Genomic DNA, 20,102 nt, shown 5'->3' on the forward strand with positions numbered 1-20,102 from the left:
CTGCGCTCCCACCTCGCCAGGCACGGGCCCGTGCCGTCAACATGAGCTAATCCTGACATACAGTAAATATTAGCAGGCAGAGCGGTGGGAATCAGAAGGGAAATATTTAGCAGTTCATTCTCTTTGTACAAAGATTTCCATTTAGAAAGTTAACCGCGGCGTGCCTCTGCGTGGTGGATCTCCAGAACAATGGCAAATCTCAATAAAATGGTCAGAGCTGTTAGAGCCGCGAGAAGAGCTGAGTTGCTGATGCTTAAAAAGTGACAGGGGGAGGATTTGTTAGAGTTGGTCAGATATTTGGTTTCCGGTGACAAGGCAGGGCTGCGAATTTCACATGGAGTGGCTCTGCTCTCAGGTGTGTCACTGCAGCTCCGAGAAATCCAGCGTGCACAAACCACAGCTTCATACTCATGTCATGAGAAAAACAAAGCTCAGGAACATCGCCATCCCGCTGTGTGCCTGTTCGCTCTGCTAGGAGGGAGTTAGCAGCCGAGCGAGTAATTTTTTTCTCATTAACCTTTCGTTAAAAACAAAACCAAAAACCAAGGCTAAGCCACAAAAAAAAAAAAAAAACCCAAAGCCCCAAACATAATTTTGCAAAACGAGAATAGGAAAGGCACGTTTTATTTTTTCCAGGAGGTGTAATTCCAAATAGGGAATGGAAAGCTCCGTTTTCTCTCACAAGCCAGTGCAGCTCTGAATGCACAAACCCAGATGTAAATTACGTTAAATTTCCCTTGGTGGAATCAGTGTAATACCTATCAGAAAGCACAATATTTAAAAAAAAAACAGCAATTGCAAATAATGTAAATGCGGAGAATGTTTTGGAATAAATGAGCGTGTTGTGCAATGTATAAAAACGTTAGTCATGGCTCTTCATATGTTTGTTTGTGTCCTTGGTAGGCTTCAATGGCTGAGAACAGTATACCTCTATACACTACTGCTTCCATGGGAAATCCCACTCTGGGCAATTTAGCCAACGCGATGAGGGAAGAGCTTAATGGTGCAATGGAGCATACGAACAGTAACGGGAGTGACAGTAGTCCAGGACGTTCCCCTATGCAAGCAATGTAAGTATGGCAGAGATGCGTGCGCTCAGCTGGGCGTCCTTGGCCTGCTGGGCTCTGGCTTCGGAGGTCTTCGCACTTTGGTTCTGAGGTTCTTGGAGTGAGCAGCACAAGCGGAGATCTCCGTTTGGGGACCTGCTTAGGCTGATGAGGACATAAAAGGGCCTCTTACCGCCTTACTCACATGAAGGAATCAGCTCGATCCAGTCTGACAAGCACACAGGGCTGTAAAATTTTTAACTGATTTTTAACTCTTCTTTAAACCGTGGGCTGCAGGGTTGCAAAACTCTTAGGCAACTGCATTTTTTGGTGTTTCTCTCCCCTTTGGACCAAGCGACAAGCGCGCCCGGTGGGGCAGAGCTGGGAAATGGGCGGGTTTGAAAAAACCCTCGATGCACAGCGGCCTTGCTAAGCATTAATGATGGCACACGTGAAGGTCTGCATGATTTATAGATTGCTCTTAAAATATCAAAAAGAAAATTAATAGGAGCATTATAGCAACAGACGGCAGTATAATGAGTGCATATATAACCGCATGAAGTAATGGGGGATTGCTGTCCCTGCTCAACATGAATGGCACCAGGGCAGCCAGCTCGCAGAGGAAAGGGTAAGGCAGGAAGGGTGTGATGCCCCTATGGGTGTGTTCAGTATTTATGGGGTGACGGAGCGAGTTTGCAAAGCTGTAAATTCCCCCCTCCCCTCAAATTGCATACGGGATAATTGGCAGCTGGCGAGGAAGCCGGAGTTTGTAAGTCTTGTAGTTCTCAAATTTTAAAAACTATCCAGAGTGGTCGACGACCTGTGCAAGTGAACGCGTGTGCGAGCAGCGCTGCCATGCTGCCGGTGTTATTAGCATGGCTGTAAAATCACTGGCTGACTTGCCACAGCTCACATTACGCATTAAAAAGAGAACTAATTTGTAGTCTTTCACTTCAAAGTAATTTGAATAAGGGATTTACAAAAGTAAGTCTAAATCAAAAAGTAGAAAAACATTAACCTAATACCACTGTAGTAATTAGTTGTGAAACTAATTAGCATTTAATGGCAAAAAAGTTTCCCACCTGCATAATGTGTTGTCAGAGGGGAGGGGGCACGAAGGAATCTGAAGCTCTGGGTACTTTGATATCGCAGCATTTTAAATCAGCGCACAATGTGCTTTGAAAAAAAATCTTTAAAGATGGCAACATTCATTTTTAATTAATAATTAATTTAAACATTGTCTTTTACCATTTACTTCAAAACATTCAAATAATGTGTTTAGCTTTTCCAGTGGTTGTTTGTGCAGTATTAATTATCTCTCCCAAAGTAGCATTACATGACACACTTTCCATCTATCACAAACGGATTCATCTTCAGGCAGTTTCAGTCACAATTTGTTATCCTCTGCCCGTGACCATGCAGGGCTGGAGTGAAGGGACATGGGTTTTCTCCAGGAAGGAGACTTCTCCCAAGGGTTTCTCCTGGCCTAACAGACGGGGACGAACGTTTATGATGTTGCGTTAATCCAAGTAATTATTTTTTGCAAGTTCAAGGCTAGCGTAGTTCGTGCACTTCTCATTTCACCTAAGGTTTCACTGTCTTTGAAGAGACTGTGAGGGGAGAAAAATAACTGAGTTGAAACAGGCTAGGACATTTTCCAGAATTGTGCACAGTCGTGGCCTTTGTTGCACTTAATAATCTTCTCTTAGCACATTGATACCAAGTTGAGGGGCACAGAACAAATACTGGAGAGAGAGAAGGACAGGGGGAGGGATGCTTCATTTTCATTATTCACCAGAAAATCCAATTTTCTGTTGTAATATGGAAATGATTGTTTCCTGAGTGTTTTCATTTTCTCAGAATTGATAATATATGTGTTCTCCGCTGAACATTTCTTTTTGCTTAAGTAAAATGTGGCTAGGTGATGTTCCAATACCAGCCTCTGAGCTTCCCCATTAAAATGGTCTTTCTAAGTAGTTGGAAGGGATCTAAAGCCAGAGCACCATCCAGACGTCACCGGGTTTGCCCTGTTTAGTAAATAAAATCACGAGTCAAGAGCAGTTTTGCAGACGCTGTGCAACCTCTGCTTTTCACTGAGCAGGCTTCGTTACCGACATTTCCAGTTTTTTTCTCAGAACAGATTTCCTTGTCATAATGCAAATTATTTTTAAACAATTTCAGTATATTAAAATAAATCAAGCTTTAAACTTTATTGTAAGGTTTCGAAGACCTTGTTAACATGACAGCTAAGAAGTCTAACACTTTAGCTGAAGTCTTATTACCGCTCATTCGTTTCCTTTTTATGACACATTGAACCTCGGCTAGGGTTTTTTTTTTCTTTTTTTTTTTTTTTTTTCCTCTCCCTCCTTTTGAAACACTAGAAAGTAGTCGCATAATTACAGCTTGGGGACATAACACTTTCATCCTGATATGCTCCAAAGGTAGCCACAAAGCAAACTACTCCATGCTGTGTGCACCACCAGAACTCAGTGGCTTTAAACAACAGTCAGCTTTATTAAAAACTCCTCTGTTCCCAGAGTGGACAAACAAAAGAATTACTCAGATGTGAAAAGAAGGGGAATCTGTGTTCAGCAAGGTTATTTATTGTTAACCCCTTCTGGAGTCTTAAGCATCTACTTAAAAGGAACAGGCTGAAATTCTGCTACTACAAAAAAGAAATAGGAAACCCTTTTTTTTCTTTCTTTCTTTTTTTCCCCCTTTTGTTTCTTTTTTTCACTTAGACCAGCATTTACCTTTTCCGTAGTTCAGATACGATGGGTTTTCCTCCCCTCTTTGGGAGATGGAAAACAGAGATTCAGACTTACTTGAGAGATAGAAAAGTCTCCCCTTGCCTTTGAGCTTATTTAAACCGAATGTTGCCAGTTGCTCTGAAATGTTTGAGCAAGATCACTAATTCAGTACGGCTTCCTCCTCACGTGCCGCTTTGTGGTTATGACTGACAGAGTATGCAAGGAGATGAATTATTTTTGTTTTCCATGCAAATCCCTCCCCAGGGGGTTGCATTACCCAGATATAACCCTCCTAATTTGGGGGATGGAGTTTTTGCCAAGCTCACTGTCTGATGCCTGTCCAACACGTGAGCTCTGGGCAGAGGGCAGTGTGGCTGTGCCTCTCCGTGCCTTTGTGGCCCTCCCCGGCAATGCCTCGCTCAGGGCTGAGCCACGTAAGTTAATGCTTGCTTTGCTTTTCGCTCCTTAAGTTTTGCTTCAACTTCTGGGAACCGAACCAAACGTCAAAGAGAAACTCACTTAAAACCACCTGGTTTCACCTGCTTTCATAACAAAACCAGAAGGTGGTCAGGGTTTGCTTTGGAAAGGTTCAGAGCCCTTTGAAGGAGCTTTCACAGAATTTCGGGTTGTTGTGAGCACAGCGGGTACCTCCCTTATCTGCTGGCACCCGTTCGTTTCTGCCCACGGAGCGGTGCAAGGATGTGGTGGGAGACTGCGACGTGGTCCCTGCGTGAAGAAATTCCCTTCCACGTGCCGGTGCCACCTCTGCGTTGTGCGAAGCACATTCTCCTCTTACCTTTGAAAATGTTCCATCTGCATTTCCAAAAATAATAATTAAAAAGCAAAAATAAGCCTGGCAGCAACATCAAAACCAAAAAGGCAACAAGCAAGGCTTCTAAATTCGAACGGCAGGAAAAAGGGATCCCAGCCATAAAGGCTGCGTAGCACACACTTTGCCGGTCTGTGTGTGCAGTCACTCTTTGCCCCTTTTTCTTCTGTTTTTCATTTCACGTTTTCTCCCAAGTGAGGGCCCCACAGCCTATTCATAATGTAAGTTTTTCTAGTTGCAACTAATCAGCACGGTTTCGTGTTCGCTCGGGCCACGAGCCACCAAGACACTCAGCACATGCCCACCGGTGTGCGGGTTTCATCCAGCGGGCTGTTCCGCGTGCTGAAGAGGTTGGTTAGTTCTGAACCCTGGATACTTGGATCTTGTCCTGCACGGAGCACTTTGGGGCAGGGGAGGGATTTTTCCCCTTGGCACCAGTCCTCCCAGTTCATCAGCATGTCCCTCCCCAGGGACAGGGGATGGGTGTGCTGGTTATAGGGATGCTTCTTCTGCCTTTAATGATGTGCATCTAAAATAATTCAATGTGCAGAGGAACCTCTTTGATCCAGACATGTTTTGATGGGACACGTATTTGTAAATTTGAAGGGAAGAGGTGTGTGTGTGTGTGCGGGTACTGCTCGGCAGCAGCAGCACTTCTCCCCACCCTGCCTTGGTTGGACAGGCAGGAAGGTGCAGATAATGCCGAAGTATTGATCTAGCACTTCACAACTCAAGAAGTTGAAATATGCAGGGACTTGAAAGGCATTTGCAGCTCACATTAGAGATGTGTGTAGTCAGCAACTTAGGTGCTTCCCAAACTGAGCCGGGTTCGGGCTGAAATGAATGAACAGGGGGCGATGCGGCTCTGTGCGCGGTACCAGCGTACGGCTGGTTCACCCTGGTCTCTTGTAGCAGGCAGGGCTACCTTTTCCCTGCTCAGTGATTTATTCTGCCTGTCTGTCAGTGCAACAGAGTACAAAAAGTATTGTTGTTCCTCTCTGTGCAAAATGTATAATAAAATACAGCTATTTTAAATCATTCGCTTTAAAGCAAAGCTGTGCAAGGGGAGAAAAAGTTCTTGCAAGGAATGCTGGCACTTCGGGTTACGTTTCCAAGTAGCCTACGGGAAAGGGTTAAATCAGCTCGCGTGGAGAAAAAACAAGACTCTAGGAGGTGGATATCTACTCAATGAGAGACAGAGTGGGACTTGAACTCATTAACACTTTATTTTAAGGGATTGCCTACAACATCAATTATTTAGGAAGCAAACAGGGTCTCCATTGCTGTGTCGCATTATTAATACTTGGTAATGTCAATAAAATTCTACTTCCCTATAAAGTCCCACCAACAAGACACTATTGACTCACATGGCTATTTTACATTTCAAAAGCTGCCGAACAAAAAAAGAAAAGGTAATTTGTATTTGTATAGGATTTGTTGTAAATATGATTTACGAACAACATTTTTCAATTGTTATCGTACCCGTTTTGAATGACCAAGCCCCGTTCCCCTGCGGGTTATTCATGTGCTATGCCATAATGAGAAATTTGGCAGATCTCATCTCTTTAGTACATCCTTGTGCCCACCATGAGCTGGGGATCATGTTCTGCCTTGTTTACAGCTGACAGCGTTATTATTCTCGTTAGGACTGTGCTTTCTTATCATATTGTTGTGTTGAGCGAGCCTTTTCCTCTCTGTTTGTGTTTCCTGGCAGGGCTTTTCTTCCCTTATTGACAGTTTGTAAAAATATGCATTAATTTGGAGTTTAAAGCATGTATCATGGTGTCTCTTTGCTGTGTTTGCTTGAAGTTGATTAATGATAGAACCTCACTTGGGGTCGTCCTCTGGAGAGTTGTCTCACAGGTTCTGCATGTTAACGAGAGACGCCGCACACACGGCGCGGTGATTAGCCCAGCCTCCGCCGGCTCGGCGGGCTGACAAAACGCCGCGCTGCTTTTCGGCTGCTTATTGCGCTTATTTATCCAAAGATTGTATTAATCAACTTAATATGTCAGCTGAGAGCGTTTTCTCTTCCATCCCGAGGCGGAAGCCCCATCGAGGTGCTCCTCCCAGAATCTTTTCCCAGGGAAGCCGGGCGGTTGAGCGCTGCCTCCCCGGCGAAGGCTTCGCGTGCCCGGTGCCCACGTTTTGGGGCAGCTCCTTGGTGTCTGGAGCTCCGGTGCCTGGCACGCCAGATCCCGACACCCAAACCACCCCACGGTTCTCCCCAAACTGCCTGAGCTGTCAAAACGTTTCTTAACGAGCAGCTTTCTGATTGACCCTGTTTTCATTTTCGCAGGCACCCCGTGCATGTCAAAGAAGAACCGTTAGATCCAGATGAAAATGAAGGCCCGCTATCCTTAGTGACAACAGCCAACCACAGTCCAGATTTCGATCACGACAGAGATTATGAAGATGAACCTGTAAATGAGGACATAGAATGAGTATGTCTGACATCATTATCCTGAGAATGAAGATTGGAAGAACACGTCAAACTTAGCTGTGAAATCTCTCCATTATTGTACAGTCTGGAGGATTCTCAGTCCACTTTGACAACTATGAAATATGTTAACTCTTAGTGCCATCAAGTATCCCATTTGGGAGTATTTTTGATTTTTCTACTTTTTGTTGAAAAAAGGAATTTGTACTCTGTGCATTGGATGGACTTGTTTGGTACTTGGGATTTTCCTCTCTTACAGTCAACATCAGTGTTGTAAATTTGCTAAACTGATTCACTTAACATTTAGCAGCCAACTGTGGACTGCAGGTCCTGCCAATTTTGGACACTTGAGGACATCAAACTGAGCATGTACACCTGAACTGCAGATCAAGTCTTTGCCCAGATTTTAAGGATTCCAATGGACAACATATTTGCACAGTACTGCATGTTGATTATCACTGCCTTTACTCCATTTGTGTTTTTTTTTGGTTTTTTTTTTTTTTTTTTTTGCTTCCATTTGGGATGGGGAAGGCCTGTGTGTGCACGTGTGTGGATATGTGTGTGTGTGTGTGTGAGTGTGTATATCGGGGAGGGGTTAAAAGAAAAAATTATCCCAAACTTTTTAATGTATTGCTTTTGTTCCCCCGCCCCACTTCTCCTCTACCATTTTAAGTTCTGACCTCAGGCCTCATCTGGGCCCAGGGCCTCTCGGAGGCTTCAACGTTTTCTGTACTTTGTGATGAATGTTAATAGGTGTTTTTATTATACGAAGCTGAATGTCATTGAATTGTTTGTAGTTTTTTCTGTCATTCATTCCAGTTTCCTTCAGATGCCACCATGTTTTCTTTAGCTATGGAAAACATTCCATTTCGGTGTCTCTTTTTTGTTGTTTTTTGAAAAGGTCCCAAATGCTGCACTATACATGTGGAAGGGTTGTCCAACGGAGAGAGAGAAACGAAGTACTGCAAGAATGAGAATGAATGACAGATGAACATAGAAACACTGTAGGAAGCAACACAGATTCATTCCACAAAGCAGTATTTTTTTTGGGTTTGGTTTTTTGATTTTTTTTTTTGGCAGCAATGGTGAATATTAGCAAATGCCACAAAATTGAACAGCACAAAGAAAAACGTATGCAGCACCAACAGAATTCACTTATATTAGAGAATGAATAGTACAGTGGCAGGTTCTCGGTTGTTTAACGTGAGTTTTAATGGGTCAACAAATCTTTCTGGAATATCTAAGATTACCGAGATGGGCACCTATACATTTATTATTACTTTTTTTTTTTTTCTTTTTGCATTTGCATTTGCAAATAGTGGTTGGAAAGATGACTTCATTAAATTGTTATTGTACGTGGTGATGTTTCACGGTTAAACATCAGTTCAGGATTGCTTGGTGGCATTAATCTGTTTGAATACAAATTAGATTTCAGATTGAACTTGTTATGGGAGTTAATAAGGACAGAGACCCACTAATGCTAAAGTGTTAATTTCAGCTGTGCAAATCCAGTACTGCAGTTAAGATTGTTATGCAATATTACACCAGCCAGTATCAAAACCGCGCCGTAGGAAACGGGAAATATAGGAGAGAATTCGCACGGGGGCTTGTTAGGCAAAACTGGCAACGCTCTTCAAAGCAAACATGACATACAAAATTTGTTGCTATAGGTCAGTAAACCTTGGTCACCAAACACCTAAATATTTTCATTCTGCAACCACTTTTCCGTCACTCATTTATTTATGTAGGACTGTAGCTTTTTTATTATTTCAAAAAGCCTTTCAGAGCTTAATTTATATTCTTCTTTGTACCTTTTTTTTTCCTAAAATTACCAAAGATATTACACAAAGGTAAATTATGTTCTCTGTTATATGCTTTATCTTGTGAAGCCAAATATCCTCTTATTGTTGATCAAAGGAGGTTGAAGAATTTAGAGGGAAATGACAAGATGTGGGCTATTGCTAACCTGAGAGGGAAACTGCTCCTTTATTCTAGAAAATTTAGAAGGCCAAGTAGATGTCTGAACCAAAGTTGCTACTTTTTATTTGTAGCTCTTTACAGTGACCAAAATGAAATTCTGTAAAGAGGAATCAGGAGAGCTTTTGAGGCTAAAACTAGGAAACAGTGTTACTAGGGGAGATAGAGATGGGAGCTGAGAAAGCAAAGACGCAGCTATTTTGCAGAAAATTAGGGTATCAGATAAAGGAGACAGTTTAATAAGACACAGAAGAGAACAGAAAGGCTCCCGCAATGTAACTGGACCACACAATAGTATTTCTAGAAGTAAAAGAAAAAAAAATTGGTCTTTGGTTCTACAGATTGTGTGCCACTTCTGTTTTGGGATTGTGCTAGGATGACTGCTTTAATTTTGTTTGATCTTGGCAAATTTACTCAGTTTTGTTTAGTTTTTGGTCAGCATTTTTCATAAGGAAATAACACTCCTGTCCACTCATAAGCTTTGGTACAAGCAATTTTATTGGCAGTTACTTTTATAAAATTCAACTCTGCATTCTGTTTCAAAAAAAAAAAAAAAAAGAAGAAGAGAAAAGGAAAAAAAAAAAAGGGCAGTCTGTGGTCATTTGAAACATTTTTTTTTTTTTTAAATTATATCCAGGCAGCTTCGTGACGTGCCGGCGGTAGCCAGATGGGGATCATGAGAATTGAGCCCTGTACTTCTAAACTGAGTGGTTTGCTGGTTAGTTCGGTATTCAGAAGGGGGATAAAAATCTGGTAGATTAGTTCATTCTCAGCATGTGTAGCTAGACATGAGTAAAGATAACAGCATGAGAAACTGTTAGTACGCATACCTCAGTCCAAACTGTTAGGGAATGAGTAAATAAAAAATACATTTCACTCAGTTGCACTTAGTTGTATGTCTTGCATGCTTAGTCTAAAGACTGTAGCAAAAATGAAAAAAAATAAAAAAAGAGAAAAAGAAATAAAAAATTAGATTTTAACATATCTGGCAGGTGTCGCAGCCTTGCAGAAGAACCAACTGAAAATCTCAGGCTTTACATCAAGCAAACTTCACTATGATTTTTACAATTCTGATTCTGTATCCCTTTGGATATACGGTTGCTTCTTTAGGGAGGGGTTTATTATGTTGTACATATATATCCCACTGTGTCTGTGTGAGCCTTTGTCTTTTGGGGGGAGGGTGGGGAGGGAGGAAAAGGTGGAAAGGTCCTTTTTTTAGATATCATTCCTCAAAAGGAATAAATGCAGACCTGTTTGTCAAAACACCTTTTGCTTTTTGTGCAACTGCTTTATATTAACTATACTAAAAAAATAGCTTTGAAAAAAAAAAACTACTGTATGTAATGGAATTGCAGAATACGCTGCACATGTATTTTATTTAGTTATCCTTGCTTTAAGAATATTGGATGACATTTGCTGACATGTGGGAGAAAATCCCTGACTTTTTTTTCAGCTTTTAAATTGTAACATAGTTGACAGATTTTTTTTTTCTCCTGTTATCATTGATCGAAGCATTTTTGTACAGTTTTTGTGTTTAAGCTGTTTTTTTTGATACTTTCCCACCCCTTCTGTTATCTTACCACTGCCTTTTCTGGCTGTCTTAAACAAAGTTCATATATTTGAAAGGAAAAAAAAAAAAAGTCATTAAAAAAAAAAAATGTTTTTCTCCTGCTGCAGTAAATATTTTGCATGATGAGTTCCAGGGTCACACTTTCAAAGTTTATCAGTGAAGTAGTGATTAATAATGGGGGAGTGTCAAACTATTGAACTTTTGTATAAAAAAAAAAAAAAAACTTTACAAGGTGCCAAGATGTAAAGACAATTTGTTACATGTTTTTTTTCTCAAAGAAAAGCGTACATTATGAAAGTAGTACCATGTATCAGGTAAATCGCTGTCAGGAATGAGAGTCAAAGCCTTCCTTGTCCACAAAAAAAAAAAAAAGAGTTTGTAAATGTAAAACCTGTTAGGTTTCTGCATTCAGCTAGAAGTGAAATGAAAAATCAAGGCTTATGTAGAGTAAGTGACCACAAAATATGACCTTTTTTGATTCTCACTCGCAAGAGTCCAGCCACGATTCCTGTAATTCCCCTCTTCTGGAGCCCTGACTTCAGAAAGAGACTGGGGCAGGGATTCTGATTCTACAAATATTGCAGATCATTAGATATTTTATATATATACATACATAAATATATATATATAAAGTTTTTAAAAATAATTTTGAACTATTGTAGTTTTCAGATTGCCAATAATCTCACGCTCATTATAGCATGGAAAAAAAACTCTTTTGAAATCCTTTGGTACCTTTGGTTAATGAACTCAGATTGAGTTTTTAGATGTTTCAGAAGTCATTTAGTATTCTAGTCTTGCGAGGTGAATTTGCAGTAATGACTGCATTTTAATGGACCCAGAACAGGTAACAAACTATCTTCTACCCATAAGCCTTGATGAAAATGGTACAGTCCAGACTGTTAGCATGGTGCTTTGTGTGTATGTGCTGCCAGTAACAAGATTTTTTTTTTTTTTTTTTTGATAAGGCATAAAAGAAACTCATTCCTTACATCAACTGTAATTCCATCATTCCATGTCTGTTGATACAGACAATAAAAAATGTTGTGTAGTCAGTACTAATTACTGACATTATAGCATTCTCAAATGCAATAAAAATGCTGGTTGTTCACACTGGTAATGCAAGTTGCCATGTCCTAAGTTTTTGTTTTGTTTCTTCCCTCCCGATGACTCCCGTGTCGCATCCTCTGCAGCCCTGGGCCCCAGCACAGATCTCGCGGAGCACTTGGTTGCATCTCACCCATGTCCCAGCACTTCACGGACGGTCTCATCGCTCTCAGTGGGTCTCCCCACACGCATCAAATCACAAGATTCCAGCTGCAGTTCTGTGGCTGGTCTGAGGGTGGTTATTTAAGTGTTGAGCACTGGAGATGAGGAGATGCTGTCACTGGAAAAAATTCATCTGCTTTCCCAAGCAAGTCCATCGGTGTTTGGCCATTATGTTCATGGGGAGTTGGGGGTATTCGCTTTCTCACTGGACTCTACTTCAAAGGTGAAAGCGTGAAAGAAGGGTTTGGGTCCTAATCATGCAAATATTTCCAAATGGGAAGCCGTAATGGGAGCTGTGCTGCTGGCTTCAGGAGGAAGGGCTTGGCAGGTATTGTACATAGGCAAAACCAGGACTGCACGATCAGCCTCAGTCCACACCACCACAAGAGCAAAATTCCAAGTTACGCTGTCACCTGAGACAAACTTTGAAGGAAAAACCTACTTTCTTTTCTTTTGAGTAAGCACGCATTTATTTTCTTCATCAAGTTTTATAAAGAAAAATAAAATGTTTAATAACTAGCATTAGCAGCAAACTAAAATTTCAGAGGAGAGATTTTTTCATGAATAATTCATTAAAATTTCACATCTGCAAGATTAGTCATCCAAATAAAATGCTAATGTCAAAAACATGCACCGTCTATAATATTCTCATCAAGAAATCTTTTTGCATATAATGATAAATGCTTAAATTAGTACAAATGATTTTATAAAAATATTCTATCATAAAATTATACCAGATAACTACTTTTTTTGGGGGGGGGAGGGCAAATCTTGCACACTCATTATAACGTGTCTCAAAATGGTACTGATGGTTAGATTTTATTCAAAAATACAGAGAATAAAATTTGGGTTTAGTCATGTATTGCACTTTTATCACTAGTGAAATTTTAGTGCACCAGAGAGGTCCCACTTTTGTAATTACTAAGATTTTCCTAAGTCAGTGGCAGAGAACTATTAATTTTGGCAGGACTGCTCTGCATCTCTAACGCATGGGTGGTAGAGCTGCCTCCAGGTAAAGGAGGAAAAAGACCCTGAATGGAGTCCAGGGGGACTCTCAGCCTCTTGGTTGAGGACAGCACAGACCAAGAGGGGATCCAGGCAGCTTGTGAGCACTGAAGCCGTCACAGATGAGTTACTTATTTCACCTACCTGGGCGTTGCTGCACTAGTGCACCTATTGCACGTGCGAGGGTTGACAATTCAGCCCAGCATTTGTCATCTGCTGGCTTTCTGTGGCCTCTGATTTCAGGGAAGCTGCTGGGGGTGCCGTGTGATCTTGCCCTGAGCTGAGGAACAGGATCAGGCCCTTCCCCTCCTGCCTGAGTTAATGCTGCTTAAGCGGGGGAGAGAGCATTGCTCTTTGCTGGGCGCTAAACAAAGCTTTTTGTACCAGTTTTGCATGAACAATCCCAGGTCTCCTCCCTGGCAGCCATGTTGTGGAACATCACAAAAAGCCCTTCCTCTTTCACAGTGCTGCTACCAGCAGCAGCCAGCTGGAAAATACCTTTGCCAGTCACAAACATTGATTTCCATCACAGCTGAAAGCACTTTTATGATCAGTGGTGAGGCAACGTGCCTCCAAAGAAAACCAGAGGCCAGTACACAGCTTTTCTGGGTTTCTGTTGTACCAGGGAGGAAAGCAGAAGAGAACCTCGGCCTAGCACAGGAGCTGGAGACACACCATGAAATGGCAGGCGCTGTGCTCTGTTACACACAGCTGCCGATGATCTGTGTGGGGACATCTGGCTGGGCTGCGATCACAGAGTACGACAGATTTCACAGTATTGGCCTAATGTAAGGAACCACCAGCTCCTGGTGCTGCTTGCTCCCACACAGCTCACAGACACACCCCTCTTCACAACAAAGCCTAATTAGCCCTCCTTGACCTATTGATTTGTCTGTGACCTTTCATAGGGCAAGAGGGAAGGGCTTCAGGTTGCACCAGAGGAGGTTTAAGTTGAAAATCAGAAGAAATTTCTTCTCAGAAAGAGCAGTCAGGCATTAGAAAAGGTTGCCCAGGTTGGTGGTGGAGTCACCGTCCCTGGGGGTGTTCAAGGAAAGGTTGGACCTGGTGCTTAGGGACATGGTTCAGTGGGTGACATTGGTTGTAGGGAGATGGTTGGACCAGATGAACTTGGAGCTCTTTTCCAGCCTTAATGATGCTATGACTATGATTCAGCGATGATCTTAAATGTTCATTTGATGGTGTGTTAATCAGGGCCATCATTAATCCTCCTCGTAGCAGTAGTGAGCGCTACCCTTCACCCTAACACCACTTTGTTGGCCATCGCCAGCCGCTGGCCACCCCACCACTGTCATGGTCATGGGTGCATTGCAGCCACACACACACGGCCACAGAGGTGGCCCCACGCACCCTTTGGTGTTTTGTCCCCAGCTGCCATGGCTGAGGCCTAGTGAAGGCCCTCTCTCTGCCCCATTTTGTCAGCTCCACTAGACAGCTACAAAATACATGAGCTAGAAGTAGTAAACAACAACATTGCTTTAGGGTATTTAACACAAAAGAGCTTCTCCTCCCACTTTATTCAGGAAAAAAATCCTCCATGTGGAGGAAAAGAAAAAAAAAGCCCACCGCTGTGTGTGTAGCTGTGTCTATTTGTTTGGAGGCCTTCAGCGGCCATTTTTGATGCATCTCAGAAGCCTGAAAAACATTATTTTTCTTGAAGTTATAATGGTAATTTGAAGGTAACCGTCCTTTCAAGGATTAATTCCAGCCAAAGCAATAACCATTATTTACCAGAGTTTGACATTTTTATCACTCATCATATTAGCAAATTTCCATTGAAAATGCTAAAATGGTTCGTCATAAGGCACATAACTGCTTTGGCTGTAAAAATGACCAACACAAGTGCCTGTACTCAAACATTAAATTATACTGTAATTAATAAAGACAGTTAAACTGTCTACTAGCAACAGCAATTTAGGTAACCACATTTGATCGGCTATAAATTGTAACTACATTAAAATTCCAGAAATATTAGCAATATGGATTACTTGATGGAAATAGGTGCTGATCACCAACACTCCTATTTTACAACGGAAGCACAGGTCATGTTGGCCACAAAACTGTGGGCGAAGATCAAGGCTGAGTACTTTTAATCTTGTGAAACAAGCAATTACAAATAGTTGCATCGATTTGTTAAAAAGCTTTAGGTGACATAAATTGTTTCCTGTTTAGCTTATTGCTCTGATACATAAATGTCACTGAGTATAATATTAATTAGGGTCACAGAACAACAAGGGTCGGGTGATATAGTGTGCAATCATGGATGTGTCAATCCTTTGTGAGCACTGGGGAAGGCAAGAAAAGCCCAGGTCTCCTCCACTGCAGCGCTCAGCTCCTAATTTTATGTGATGACAAAAGAAAGTAAAGGAAACCGTGTTTTAATATGTGAAGTAATTACTTTAGTACTAGTATAATTTTACGGTTTAGGATAAATTACAATGTTTTCATTCTCGTGCTCTTGCCACATAACATAAAAATCCACATATAGCATCAATAAAATAGAATACTGTTTATAAAGGCTTTCTGCTGCACAAGACCAACACTATTTCTCCTAGCATATGGAAACTAAGCACACATTTCAGTCTGGTGTGTGTTTCTACACTTAATATTTTTTTTTTAAACCCAAAAATGGGCTGTGCAGGTTATTTACTTAACATAAATCAAATGTATCATATACACTGTTTCTTTGGATTGGCATACAACTTAGAAAAATACAGTAAGATTCTGAAAAATCTGGAGAAAATTTATTAAATATGATTTTTACTGTAATAGAATATTAATGTAACCCAATGCTCATTTCCCATTAAGTTGATCCCTTTTTAATACACACATGCTTTTTATTATTTTGCACTCATGCGAAAATTCCACATTCAGAGAGTTTCCATCTCCTTAGGAATGTCTCTGGCAAAGGCACAGTAAGAAATCTTGAACTGAAAAAAAATAGACAGCAAATATCGAACGATAAGATGTGGCAAAGCGCTGATGAACTGAAGCAAAAGCCAATGATATAATAAAGGGTAAAAAGGCATTCAGCACTGCAATGGGAACGGTAGAAACAATTACACTTTAAATCCCTCCTTCTTGCTGCCACTGCACCACAGCACAGATGAAAATGTTTGATTTGCAACATAAAAGATTCATTAATTACCACTTGAATATTTAAAGCTATTTTGCAGACTAACAGAGGTAGATAAAGCACTGAATTAAAACCTCTAATAAAATTGTAAAAATATTTCTGCAAGTTTACCAGTGTTGCGATTCCTCCCGGTTTAGGGAGCCAGGCTTGGCTTGTTACAGAATGAATTTTTTTTCAAGTGGGTATTTGAAGTAAGATGGTGCGATTGCACAGCGCTATTTGTCTCTCATTTTCAAATGTTTACCAAATACTTACTTGGAATCTCTCTCTTCACATGTGGTTACCCTTCATGGGAGAAGTAGCGTCTACAAAACAATACAATGGATTATGAGTGTGTTTGAGCTATACTTTCATTTTAATACATTTCCATATACAGTAAAAACTCATCTATGCCTAAGTCTGGTATAATATTCTCTCTGATGTGAGGCAGTTGTACTTTGTGGGGGGAAAAGTCAGTTTATCGTACTATAATTACCCTTATTAGACTGTAAAAAAAATAATAAAAATAATAAAGAAACCAGCTTGGAACAGTATCCTCTTCTGCAAGGGTGGAGAACTGGAGTAAATTGCAGAAATGTGCATCGTGAAGAGCATCACTGTAACTGCACAGTGCACCCTGGATTTGCACCATGGAGGCAGAGCTGTTAACTCAGGGTTTAGTGACTCTTGTATTACAGATTACAAAGGATGAATCATGCATACACCCAAAAAGCATAGTGTAATTTATATATATATTTAAAAAAAAGAAAAAAAAGTAAACATATATATTTATTTGCACAACATCTGCCTGCAGGCAATGGTAATTTAGTCTAGCCTCAAAGTGTTCTGAGCTCCACTCACCAACTGATATAAATCTTGGTGGGTGAGAAGCTGAGTTTGACACTTAACAGTTGCAAATATTAGTTTTTACCTGTTTGCTTTCAGCTGGCAGACAGATTTTTTTTTTTTTTTTAAACATTCTATTTTTAAACAAATGACTATTTGTAATCCACAACAGTACAGTGAGGGCTTGATTGCAGGATGAGGGTTGAAAGCTACAGTAACAGCTCTTTCAACAGTATGTTAACAAATGTAAGTAGAGCCAAAGTGTATGAATTTAATAAGAGAAAAACAGTTTCACTTCTTTCTCATTGTCATTAATTTATGCAGTTGGCCAATGAAATTCAAAAATGTCCAGTTGTATTTGGATACACCCTTTACACAACTGCTCCTATTGTAATTATTGAGTGTCCACCCCACTTAAATGGATTTTGAAAGTATTACACTGGATTTGTGTGTGTGGTGCCTGATTTCAAACATTACTGGCCAAGAGCATCTGATGAGGCTGCTGAGCTGCAAAAGGAGCCCCGCTAGGGGCTTCCTTAACCTGGACCCCACCTTCACGGGCAAACCATAACACTGCGTCTTGCCAGAAAGGAAAGGGCGTTCTCACAATAATTCAGACCTTGCCCTTTCATATTGTTTTTGGAAAGTCCTTTCCCCCCCTTTTTTTTTTTGGTTCAATCTGCTTGTTCATTTTTGTTTGTGCTGGGCACAGTAAGAGCCTGTCCGTCTGAACCACAGAGCCCACTGCGGTGCCAAGCAGATCCCGTGCAGGTGCCTTTAGCTCAGCTGAGCATCGCTGCTGGTGCACTTAGTGTGCTTGAAAAATGGGTTTCTCCCAGTAGATTGTAAGCATATATGTATATATATATCCAAATATGCTTTTATACATGGGAAAGAAGTTATGCTAGTCAGAGCTTCTTGAAACCTGAAATGCAAGGAGCCTTAGGACTGCTGACTTCCCTGACACCACCGGGTTTAGTCTAGATGGCCACGTAGTTATCGACGGGAGCTGGCCCCAACCTGGCAATGGCTCTTACCCATCTTTGCCTTGAGCGTTGTGAGGAGCCCTGTGTACTCAATAGCAAACACGCACACCCATCCATCACAGTTTTGGCTTTGTCACATCCGCAGGCATGCAGGAGGGGAAAATTATATTCACGGGCCATGACATTTATTGAAAACAAAAATAAGGAAAATAAAAAGTAAGACTTTTTATTATTTTGGCAAGGACTAGAGCTTAATTTTAATTACACGCTGAGGTTTTTTTCCTCCTGTTTCCTAGACATACCGGACAGGCTTGTACTGTATATGATTGCATGGACAGAGCTCTGGAGAGCCTTCCAAACACATGGTGCTGATGCCTTGTGCTCACCCTTGCTATTTTTAAGTGCTGCTACCTTATGCTGCATTTTCAAAGTTTCTCCCTGACACCTCCTGCAGTTTGGAGCATTCTCACCTGTTTACCACACTACCGAGTGCTGGCAAATTCAAAACAAAAACATCTGATAAAAATCAAATATGATGTTGCTAACTGCAAAGTTCATTTCCCCTCAGAAGTCCTTCTTTAATTATAAAACCCGCATAACCCATTTCCTTTGGTGTGCAGAAAGGTGTGTAATTAAACTATCAGCATAATACCTTTCTACATGTAAAACCTGCACTTATGAACTTTAACTGCTGAATAAAAACTCCTATTACATGACCATTAAGTATTATGAATAAAGCAAGTCATTGTAGTACTTGATTAATTTTTATGCACTAACCATTGTGTTCAGCACAAATTTGGTTTCTGTAGGTGGCCTCTCTCCTGTCCTCAGCCATCTTCTACACCAAGGTCCAAGGGTACTCTGCATTCTCCTTGCTACTCTTCTAGACATGGCCTGCAAAAGTCCCCAAGACTACATGCTGTTTCAAGCTCAGAGGGATCAATGGTTGCTTATTCTCACTCAGTTCAAGGCCACACTCCAATGTTTCCTAATTTTTTTTTTTCCTGTATTTGACATCTCATGGTAAATTGAATTGGGTCGGTATTTTTTAACTAATAAGAGAAATCTGATTTGATCTTCTTTCATGCCAATATACAAGAAGGCCCTCAGAGAAGAACCTGTCCATCTTGCTTGTGTCTCCTGTGTTGTAGGAGCCCAGAAGCTTTGCCTTATGTCTGTTACCTACAGCCTTGGTCCTCACAGAAATGTGTCCTCCACACATCAGCTTCTTGCCAAGTGAAGTGGGAAAGCAAAAATAAATGTCCCAACTAAAACCCACTACTCCAAAATCTCAACTGACAGCAAGATGGAGCATGCCAAGACTGAGGAGGATTATATGGCACTGGTCCTGGCTGCCGAGAAGCCTCCAGGCCTCCTCAGTGGCCAAGAGGACATCTCCCATCCTACGTGCAAATGTTCAGGTCCCCGAGCCATTATTCATCAGCTCCTAGCAGCCATGTTTCCATATGCTGTGTGATGATTATATTGAGGCTGATCTTTGAAGTCTGGAGTCAGGAAGTTTAGCTCAGTTATAATCAATAGCATTTCCAGCTCTTGGAAATCTGCACTAAGCACTCAAGGCAGCCAGTCTGCATTATGTCCTTGTCATATGTATATATTTGCATGTTCATTAGCCATGTAGTAGCACAGCTGTATGTGGTTTCATTTAGCTTTTAATTATCTTCTTTGGGTTGGTGTTTTCATCTCCACCAGACTTAGAAAAAAAAAGGAAAAAAAAAAAAAGGGAAAATCACTTAGGCAAAATAAATGCTGCTGAGCAGATCTGGAGCAAGGAGTACTATTTCTTTGTGCATCCTACTGTTCCGTTGCAAAAGAGATGTTTGGTTCAAAAGTTCCAGCAAATTAATAATAAATCTGTCTCTTCATTTCCCGCATCATATGCTTATCTTATTCAGGTGGTTGTGGGTGTAATTTTTCATTTGCAGCAGGTGGTTGTTTACATATTAGATAAACTCCATCCTTACAATCCTTGGCATGAATGTTTGTATTTGCTCCAACAGCTGCTGTTCCAGCGCTCACTCGCGCACAGATCAAGGCATCCTCCTCTTTTGATGGAAATGACTCATACCTCGGATGAGCTGAAACAGAAATACCATGCTCAGCTGCAGACACCTGCACTCATGCACTGGGTTTAAAAGTTAGGATGTGGGTTCTAGCTAATTTTATCTTCTTCAGGTTCTTATACCACACCCTTTATTTTGGTTTCTGGGAAATTTCCATTAGCAAGAACAAA

The 20,102-nt window shown here is 41.1% G+C and overlaps 1 protein-coding gene across 12 annotated transcripts in view; it reads left to right on the plus strand.

Annotated features, from left to right (window-relative positions):
* The window catches only part of FOXP1 (forkhead box P1), a 364,978-nt gene extending 353,249 nt beyond the window's left edge, over positions 1-11,729 (plus strand). For all 12 annotated transcript variants that reach the window (XM_082768411.1, XM_082768410.1, XM_082768404.1 and 9 more), the window contains 2 exons: positions 904-1,070; positions 6,925-11,729. In XM_082768411.1, the coding sequence (XP_082624537.1) occupies positions 904-1,070; positions 6,925-7,069 (312 nt within the window). In that variant the 3' untranslated portion in view covers positions 7,070-11,729. The remainder of the gene's footprint in view (positions 1-903; positions 1,071-6,924) is intronic.
* Positions 11,730-20,102: the final 8,373 nt, after the last annotated feature.

Source organism: Aythya marila (genome assembly GCF_965140915.1).
Source record: "Aythya marila genome assembly, chromosome: 10".
NCBI lineage: Eukaryota > Metazoa > Chordata > Aves > Anseriformes > Anatidae > Aythya > Aythya marila.